This window comes from Benincasa hispida, chromosome 8 (genome assembly GCF_009727055.1).
Source record: "Benincasa hispida cultivar B227 chromosome 8, ASM972705v1, whole genome shotgun sequence".
NCBI lineage: Eukaryota > Viridiplantae > Streptophyta > Magnoliopsida > Cucurbitales > Cucurbitaceae > Benincasa > Benincasa hispida.
The window spans coordinates 55,187,127-55,197,348 of NC_052356.1; the positions used below are offsets into that span (position 1 = coordinate 55,187,127).

Genomic DNA, 10,222 nt, shown 5'->3' on the forward strand with positions numbered 1-10,222 from the left:
TTAATATCAAATATTGAAGTGAGTATTTAGCGAGAAATTGAAGTTAAAAGCAAATCTTAAGACCTATGGACCAAACTAAAACAAAATTCAAATTTCAAGAATAAAATTATAACATTTTGAAACTTAAGAACTAAATTAAAACCAAACTCACAACTTAAAAACTACGGACCCATTTGGTAACCATTTCATTTTATTCTTTAATTTTTTAAAATTAAGTCTATTTCTTCTACATTTCTTACAATAATTTGCATATTTTCTAAAATACTTGAATTTTTAGCCAAATTCCAAGAACAAAAACTGGTTTTTAAAAACTACTCCTTTTAGTTTTCATGTTTTAACTTGATTTTCTAAACCATTAATAAAAACTAGATAAAAAATGAAGAAATTTAGAAGTGAAAGTAGTGCTATAGGCTGAATTTTTAAAAACATAAACAAAAAACAAAATAATTACCAAATGGGATCTAAAGGTGCAACATTTTTAACCTTAAGAACCAAATGAAAAACTTGACCCAAAACCTAAGGACTAAAAAGATATTTCTTCTTAATAATAATAATCAATTTGTTAACTTCGTAACAACAAAATTGTTACTTAATTGCTAGCTTTAAATTATTTGTGAAGCACAGGAAAGTCAAAACGAGCATAACTCAATTGACATACAGATGTTTAGCGACCTTGAGATACATGATTCAAATCTCCCCATTCATGCTAAAAGAAAACGCCCCCAAGAATACGAAAAATCATTGCATTTGTGCCACTAATAATGCTACAACCATAATGGTGGTTATTTTTAAACGTGAACATGTAAATGGAACTTTTACTTACACAGAAAGGCCTATCAGCAACATTAGATTCTATCAAATAGAAACAAACGGATTTCACTCTACTCATATATTTGCATTGAATGTCTCCACGCATTACATGTATAGTATGAATTGGCACATAATTACAAATTGTTGATCAGAGGATACAGACAATACCCGGAATATGAAGAATCAAAATGAGGAGGGCTTCCTATGCTCCGTCTAAAGACTCCGACATGCCGATTTCGCATTCGTCCTCTAAGGTTTTATGTCGATAACCCTTCTGATTCCCCTCCATGAATCTCAACATATCACTTTACAACTGACGAAACTGGAACTGGAAGCAAGCACCCACTCTAAACTGTGGGATGACTTGTGGCTTCAACTTGAAAAGGTGTTGCATCTCCCCATTCTTTCTATTAGGGGTGTCAGCCTACCTACTTATCTGTGGCATAGTGAACCAAACTTAACATTGTTGAAGTACTAGATTCAATTCCTGAGCACTTCTCGCTAGTGAACCACCTCTCCTGCAAGGAGAAAAAAATGAGACATTGGAGCCATAGTGTCCCATCCGGAGCTTGGGATTCAAGTTGAGATGTCAATTTGCAGGGTCTAAAAGAAAATGATTATACCTTACAAATGATGGAATGATTTTTTGAATCTTCTGCAGTTGGGTAAAGCATTGCTTGCAGCATTGTACCCTGTGTTCGAGTTCCAAAGCAAGCAGATTAGACCATATTTAGTTTATTTACATATATTCTAAAGGAAGTAAAAGCAAGATGAAAAGTCACCTCTGCTCTGCATGAAGGTCAACGCCAACTACTGGAGGTGCTGATACTGCTGAGCTTATAACATGACCAAAAACTGCTACAAGCTTCAATAGAATCTCCATTGACAAACTGGCATGCCTGGCATACCGCATAAAACATAAGCCACTATAAGAACTTACATCTTAGTAAAATGTCATAAACAGAAAGATAATTTTCAACTGTTGAAATTAGCAATATTTTCAACGTGCATCATGTCATTGATATTCTGGAATTTTCATTAAGACAAATGCGGAAGAAGTTAGAAGAAGACAAAGAGGCTCTGGTTACACCTGAGACAATTACCTTTCTATCTTGCTATCCAATAAACCCACAAGTACAGGGAGTAGGCACGAGAATAAATCCAGAGTCAAGACATCCATCTTCTCAATGAGAACGCTGATCACATCTGCTTGCACCTGTATCATGACCAGATTCTTGGAAAACCCCATTTGGGAACGGAGAAGACTAGTTGCTTATGAAATTAAAGGCACTTAACACGAATAAACTAATTCAAATGGTACATACCGAATGATCTGGAAGTTTTGTCATGGCATTAATGGCACCTTTCATGTCATTCCGCTCCCAAAAGTGTCGCACCACCTGCAGGACACTATTAATATTAACGCAACTTCCAAAAAAAGTTAATGGTCCAAAACAAAACCAAAAAATTATTTCAATTGGAGTTATTCCAATCATCAAGAGTAGACTGATAAAAGTCACAGAACAAAGTTGTTTTCTAACGAAGCACATTTATATGTGGCAATTTTTTGGGTGGAACGCGATATTTCTTTTCTTTTCTTTTCTCTTTTCCAAGGGGAAAACCCCGACATCTGAAGCAGAGTTTCATTCTGGCTCATTTACAAAGCTACTGCCGTAAAAAGGGGCATAGTTGTAGTTCACAGTTTAACTCACGTTAGTTCATTGTATTATCTGCATGCTAAAAGAAGATTACCTGCAATTTTGTCAAGCGGGATCGGAGGGTACTTAAGAATACATCATGAGATTGCATTATGTCTTCAATGACATCCCTGTCATTTGCAGAGGTAGAATCTCTTCCAGAAATTTGAGGCTCTCCTTTCTGTCAATAGGCAAAAAAACAAAGAATGACTAGGTTTGAACAAACCTAACAATGTAATTATGTGTCTTCATATGACTTCCATTTGCCAACATTCTGACATTGGCCATTCTCTGCCTACTGCTTAGAAATAATTTTCCAGCAAAAGCACAAAAATTTCTCAATTGGATTGCATTTTAAACTTCAAATGTAACCTAACATTCTAATAAGAGTGATGAGATTCATTAAGTTGTGGCTATTTAAAGTTTCACGGTAACCATACCTGTAAATTGTCACTTCGATCTGTTTCAGGGACAAGAGAAGGTCTAATAGTTGATTTTGCTTCATAGTTATTTCTTGTTTTTACTTCATAGTTATTTCTTGGTTTTGCTTCACAGTTAGAAGCCATCCTCTTAGTTTCAGGGGTACGAGGACTAACCATTACTCGTACTTCATAGTTGTTAGTTTGTTCTCTTGCCTTTTCAGTTTCAGAGACGTGGGAAGGAATAGCCACTGCCTGTACTTCATATTTATTAGTTCGTTCACGTGTCTTCTCAGTTTCAGAGACATGAGAAGGTATAGTAACCGCCTGCATTCTATAGTCATTAGTTTGTTTACGTGTCTTCTCAGTTTCAAGGATCTGAGGTGTGGCCACCTGTATTTCAAAGCTATTAGTTTGTTCTTTTGTCTTCTCTGGTTCAAGGACGTAAGATGGTGAAATTGTTGTCGGTACATCATTAGTTTTTTCTCTCTTTTCAAACCTCTCTGGTTCAAGGACATACGATGGTGAAATTGTTGTCGGTACATCATTAGTTTTTTCTCTCTTTTCAAACCTCTCTGGTTCAAGGACATACGATGGTGAAATTGTTGTCTGTACATCATTAGTTTTTTCTCTCTTTTCAAACCTCTCTGGTTCAAGGACATAAGATGGTGAAACTGTTGTCTGTACATCATGAGTTTTCTCTCTCCTTTCAAACCTCTCAACGAGAGTCCGCGTCCTTCCAGGAACAACTGCAACTGCAAAAATAGGATACAAGACCATAAAATTCCCACACATTTACTTTACTCCTGTCAGTGGAAAATAGCTAAATGGACAAGGAGGACAAACCTCCATTTACAAATTTAACAGAGTTTGCCCCTTTGGTATTCTCAACTGATTTGTTGCCTGCAGATTTGTGGACATTACTATTAACATAATAGAAACTATATAAACGATTTTAATATAACATGTATATAATAACAATAGTGCATCGACAAAAGGTGAGGACAACATCTTACAGCAATCTTGTTCTGAAGTTGTCTCAGCGGACGTAGGGGGAATTTTTTCGAACTTCTCGATACTAATGATATCAGAATTTGTTCTATGAGAATCTATATGTATTTCTTCAGATACAGCACTTGTTTTCAAGTTTGGTTCTGGAGCATTATTCAAATCATTGGTGATATGACAGATGTTTGCAGAATCTACAACTGGTAGTCTCTCAAGATCAGTTTTTCTACTTGAATCAACTGACACTGACAATTTTTCAAAGTCCATTTTACTATTGGATGGCTTTCTTATATGAGCTGGCCTGAGCAACATTCCACGCCTTGTCTTGGAAAATGTGATAGATTCCCTTACAGAGCTGGGTGAGTCCTTAACCTCAGGACTATCACAAGGTACAACTGGGGGTTTGTCTTTCGATACTTCATTAGATTTCATTTCTACTCTCGATGCAGGACTTTGCTTTTTGCTTGCATCATAGCTAATCTCCTTTGAATCCAATGAAAACAGAATTTTTGGGGAGCTTAAAGATTCTGCCTTCTGTGGTGCAACAGGCTTTCCACCAGTTGCTTTACAAAAACAAAAAAGAGAAGAGAAAATAGATTTAAAACAATGTTTGAAGGCAGGCAAGCGTGCATAAAATGAGCTATATGTAACGTGAAATCATTAATTTATGCTCATTAGTGTTTTAAATACCAGAGGGCCCTTTGGAATTATCCGACTGATCAATCAGAAATCCACATCAGTTGTATAAAATTTAAGAACACATAGGCTAATTCAGTTCCTGGGTATCAACAAATGATAGAAACCTAAAGCAGTTGGGTGTCAATTCATTGACTGTTGAGGAAAATCATGCCGAGAGTCGCATATATCAAAAATTGAGACATATCTATTGAACAAAATGAGCCACGGATCTCTACTATCTAAGGGTTGCATAACACCTCTAAGTATTGGTCTTTTAATACGGTTTTCCTGTTTATTTGTATTAAACTGGGAAACCAACATCATTAAACACATTGGGTCAGTTTCCACTTTCCAGTATGTTTTAAGATGAAATTTCTTATGTTGGGCAATTATTCTAAATAAACAAAAAGGAGGGGGAGCAGAGATGCAGCCTGAGAACTTCTGAAGTGTGAATAATAAGTTTAGTATAGTTATAACATGTCTGCAGTGCATGAAGAGAGAACCAGCTTCATCGCTTGGGTGACATTGTTAGGAATCCATCCGTAGGAGATAAAATGGAATTGTTACCTGGGTATTTTTTTTTCTTAGAAAACTTATTATTCCCATGATTTTCTCTGTTTTCTAGCTTAGAAACCTATCGCAAACTCATGGTTGCAGTTAGAAATTTATTGTAAACAACGTTTGCATGCCTAACACTTAAAATAGGGTAGCAGTTGGGAACCTATCGTAAAAAAGTTAATACAACCCCTCTTTACAGAGCAGAAGTGGAGGACTTACTGTCTATGTATATATTCTTTATCTCCTTTGTTTCGTAATCAGGAGACAGAGATTGTAGGTTTGAAGTCATCAAACCACCTCCAGTGCTTTTTGAAGCTAGACTGTTCTTGAAGGCAGAATTGGAATCTTTTGGCTCCTTTTGCCCAGATACTGAACTAGCTCCATAAGGCTCAATAAGCTGGAAGTACAAAATGAGAGCATTTTTTTTAATTTACTTGAAAAATAACGTGCATCATGGCAACACGAAACAGAACGTAAGTGTATATATACACACACACAGATATATATATAAACAAATTTCTGAAAAGATACAACGTATACCGCTACATCAGCTACCCAAACTCCAACAGAATTTCGATAAGATGAGCAACTCAAAAGTTTCCCCTCATGAATGCAAAGATCACCAAGTGTTGACCATCCCATGTCAACAGAATCATGACAAATGACAGGCTCCCATGAATATACCTACAATATCAAAGAAAAGAGATATGACATGAATGTGCCAACAGATTGGAGGTAATAACCCTTTATTCTACATAGTTATGAAATAGTGACACTCCTTACCTTCAAACTTTCATCCAGACCAGAAAACAGGGTCCTCCCATCTGGATGGAAGGTGATTGCACGTACTCCAGCAGCCTGTATAAAAGATATGATGATGAAATAAACACAAATCCCCCCAACATAAAGGAAGCACAAGAAACTGAACATCTATTACAATGCTAAGGCAACATGTCTTTTCTAACAGAATGGATATACCTCAGGTCTTGTAGATCCAATCAGTTCAAAGGTTTCCAAATCCCAGAATTTTACAGTTTTGTCCGCCGACCCTGGAAATATTTATCATACAGTACGCTTTTTACTCAGAGATAGAGAGAGAGAGATAAACTGCGGGTAATATTAGAATGTATAAAAGAAATATGCCAGTATCCTATTTTATCAATACAAACAGTGCACCAAGAGGCAGATCATTGTGACTCTGCAATATTAGTTTTTGTTTTGGGATGACAGTTCTGTTATTGATGGCTCTCTTTCCTCACAGCTAGGCTAATTGAAGTTTGGTCTTTATCATATTTGATGTGCATCTTCCTCAAGAATCTTAGTGCTACTTTTGTTTTTGGGTCCAGACTACTTTATTTTTTTCTATCATTTATTGGATTGACTTGTACATTTTTTTCTCTCCTTTCCTTGATTACCTTTGGATGTTATCTTTCTGTTTTGGGTTCTGCTTTTGTATGTATTTGGGTGATCTTCCTATTGAGTATAACCCTTCTATGCTCTTTGGGTATTTCATTCATCGATGAAATATTTCTTATCCGGAAAAACAGTGCACCAAGAGGCATTGTTGTTTGAGATTTGCATATTTCCCTATATTTGATGCTTTCATGTGGGGGAAGGGAAAGACAAGCAGGAGAGATGCAATTTAACTACTTTGAGACGCAGGATGAGAAACTAATTGCTATCTTTGTATCCAAGAAACTTGCCATTTAAGCATCAATTGTTTAGTCTTTCTTTCACTCACCTGTCGCGAGGAGAAACTCAAGTGGATGAAAATCAATGGATCGAATAGGTCCTTCATGGAACTTGAAATCATGCATCAGCTTTCCAGCAGTTAAATCCCATACCTATTCAATAGAAACTTTAAAATATGGCTTTTATATAATGACGATAGAAAGTTACACCATCTACAGAGTGACTCAGTATTACCTTCACAGCACTATCAAATCCACCAGAGACTACCCAGCGACCATCTGGTGTGAACTTGATAGTACTAATGCCTTGAGTGTGCCCCTTGTATGTGTGAATGCAACCTTTCTTTCTGATATCCCAGATTTTTAGATTAGTGTCTCTAGAACCTGATGCAAAGAACTCGCCAAATGGATGAAACTCAACTGCCGTGCAGTTTGATCTGTGACCAGAAAGAGTGCGAACCACTACACTTCAAGAACATAGCAAAAGATCAGAGGTTATTGACAAAGGAATGCAATTTTACGCTTTCATATACAATTGAAGGTAGAAATCTGAAGGTATTATAAATGAACAATGAAAAGCCATCATGAACACCATGTTTTCTAAGTAGGTACTCATGTACACGACCATGTGCCAAAACCACATTACTTCTCTTACGGTTATTTGTCAAGCATAGTTTATATGATTGATAATTTAACTAGTAATAAATAGCAAATAAGTAGACATATCAGTCAAAGTAAGAAATTAGTTGAGTGAACTTACTTTTAGCCTCTTCAAGATCCCACAACTTTATTGCACCAGATGAGGCTCCAGCAAGCACCAAAATTTCGGCTGAATCAAAAGCTACTGATTCAACTGGATTAGTATGACCACAAAGACTCTGCACAAGACCAAAAAAAACTCCATATTTATCACTAAAGTAATTACAACCACGAACCACATGTGCCCAAAAATAGTCCAGAAAGAATATCAGCCAACAGATCTCAAAGGTTCCTATTATTTTTCTCCAATGCCATTCCGTAAATTCACAATTTAAGTGCTAATGTGCAAGCAAATTTTCATCAACAATAAGGTGAAGAATAAAAAAAAATTAAAAAGAAAAAAAAAAGTTGTCTGAAGATTGGCAATTAGAATGGCACCCATCAAATATACAATTCTTTTATTCAACCATCAAAATTCAAAAGATAGGAAATTTACGAATTTATGACATGTAATGATGTAAATTTAAGTATCTGATTGAGTACAAAAAGATGGAAGAGGAGGCATTCAACCAACCATCAAAGAATTAGGTTTTCCAATAGCCCAAAGGTTGACTTTATAATCATCTCCACCAGTTATAAACAGTCGGCAAGCTTTCTTCCCAATACTTAGACAGTTGACATTCCCTGAGTGTGCCGCAAATTCCTCTAGTTTCAAATAGGTCAAGGAAATACTTGCCATAGTTTTAGTTTCTCTCATGACATTGCATATTGTAACCAGTAGAAGCTGAATTGAACTCCTTAGAAGAAAAAGCTATATTCTTAAACTTTATATCACATACAACATAAGCGCCCAACCATCTCCCAGAAATTAAAGAAAATAAAAGAAAAATTTAAAATTAATACATCATCCTGAAGCAAAGGCATCAACTACCTTAACACATACCAAATTAATGAAAACAGCATGAATTTTTCGCACACCCAAAACATGAGAATCGTAAATTATAAGTGTAGCCCTCCTCCCTCCTCCCTCCTCCCTCCTCATCCAAAATGACCATCCAAATCCCTAATGCTATCAATTCTGTCCTAAAATCAGTTTATGCTTAGATTCAAGCAGCTTTTGAGCTCACAAGAAATCTAAGCCCAAATTTTCCGCGGAAAGGAAGAAGAAAGACTAAAATGGTTGAAAAATACCAAAGTAAAGATAATCTTAGCTGAACGTCCAAGCAAAGGAAAATAGAAATACATCATAGTACTACAGATTAGAAAGGATACGTAGTTTATATCCACGCTTCGCCATTGTCCACAAGAACTAAGAACCCAACTCGGAAGTAGAAATAAGATCGGAAAAACGAAATCCGGGCGGTGAGCGACTGAATTCAATTCACTTGGAACCGGAGATTGACTTGAAGATTGAAGAAGCCACAAAGTCCCCAACTGAAAATCACAGGAAGAAAGAAAAAAACCACCGTGAAAGATCAAACTTGAACTGCAATTCAGCTCAGATTTGCGATTACAGTGAAGAGAAAAAAGTTATGGGCTGAAATGGTAAAATGAAAATAAAAGGAAGAGAAAGAATGGTTGTTTGCTTTTAGAGATGGGAACCATATAATTCATCTAGACCGTGACTGAACCATTGCCGTATTGTTTTCTTTCTTTTTTCAATTTGACGATAATACCCTTCTTATGTTCTCTAACGGAAGCCATCCCTTCCTTCTCCTTTTGGGTTTTCTGGTCATAAACTATGCGGCGTGTCAACCAAAAATCACGCCCCTATATTTTCTCGTGGCTCATACATTTATTTATTTCCTCATAATTTAATTTTCTGGTTATTGTTTTTAAAAAATTTAATGTCCATTATTTGAATATACCGAAAACCTGTTTCTGTGGTTTCAAAAAAAAATAATAATAAATAAATAAGAAAGACTTATGTCAAAATCATATGGTTGGCTATTCATTTCAGTTTGAAACAGCCAAAGAGATTCCTTCCCTTATATTCTTTTTCTTTCTATTTTTATATTTTCAGGTCTGATCTCAATTTGATTATGATGTATAATTGAATCCATAGATTAATTAAAATCCCCTTTCTTGCCAATTAAAGGAGCTTAGCTTTTCTTGAATTATTTATTAAAGAAACAAATATACCCCTTCACGGATTTTTCTTTTCTTTTTCTACAACAATAAACTAAACAACAACAACAAAACGAAAAATCACGATAGATATTGAGAATAGAGGAGAGAAGACATCTACTCATCTAAAAGTCTTTTTCGCAAGAGAATGTGCTAAAAAATTGTGTTACTGACGGACGTGAATAAAAAAGACATCTCCAAGATCACGAACCCTAAGCAAAGTGTCCTCGACCAAATACGACACCTCTAATATGTCCCAACTCGTTCTATTCAGGAGATTAACTACCTCCAAAAAATCAAATTCCACAAAGATTTTTCCAAGATTAGATGATGAATGCCCCTCATTAATAGCCATGACTTACAAAATATTTAATCTCAGGGCATTGTGGGATAAACTGCATATCAACAATGTGAGTTCGACTAAGGTGATCACGGAGCATCCAACCCAACCCACTCATTTGATGATTAGGGCTTCATGCAACATTAGTGTTTATCTTTGAAGCATGATGGGGAGGAGGTTGTTAGAGATAACGAC

At 35.9% G+C, this 10,222-nt stretch overlaps 1 protein-coding gene across 2 annotated transcripts; it reads right to left on the bottom strand.

The window, feature by feature from the left end:
- Window positions 1-746: 746 nt before the first annotated feature.
- LOC120083124 (katanin p80 WD40 repeat-containing subunit B1 homolog KTN80.1) lies at window positions 747-9,173 on the bottom strand. 2 transcript variants are annotated; one of them, XM_039038683.1, is made up of 18 exons: window positions 8,833-9,173; window positions 8,135-8,265; window positions 7,622-7,739; window positions 7,097-7,323; window positions 6,912-7,014; window positions 6,149-6,219; window positions 5,954-6,028; window positions 5,711-5,854; window positions 5,390-5,567; window positions 3,943-4,497; window positions 3,773-3,829; window positions 2,948-3,681; window positions 2,563-2,688; window positions 2,136-2,210; window positions 1,914-2,026; window positions 1,593-1,709; window positions 1,434-1,502; window positions 747-1,328 (listed from the first exon to the last, which is right to left on the bottom strand). In XM_039038683.1, the coding sequence occupies exons 1-18, from the start codon at window positions 8,855-8,857 to the stop codon at window positions 1,268-1,270; spliced, it is 2,979 nt and encodes a 992-aa protein (XP_038894611.1). In that variant the 5' UTR covers window positions 8,858-9,173; the 3' UTR covers window positions 747-1,267. The 2 variants fall into 2 exon arrangements, with proteins under 2 accessions (XP_038894611.1, XP_038894612.1); XM_039038684.1 differs by lacking the exon at window positions 8,833-9,173 and having other exon boundaries at window positions 7,097-7,328; window positions 8,135-8,158.
- Window positions 9,174-10,222: the final 1,049 nt, after the last annotated feature.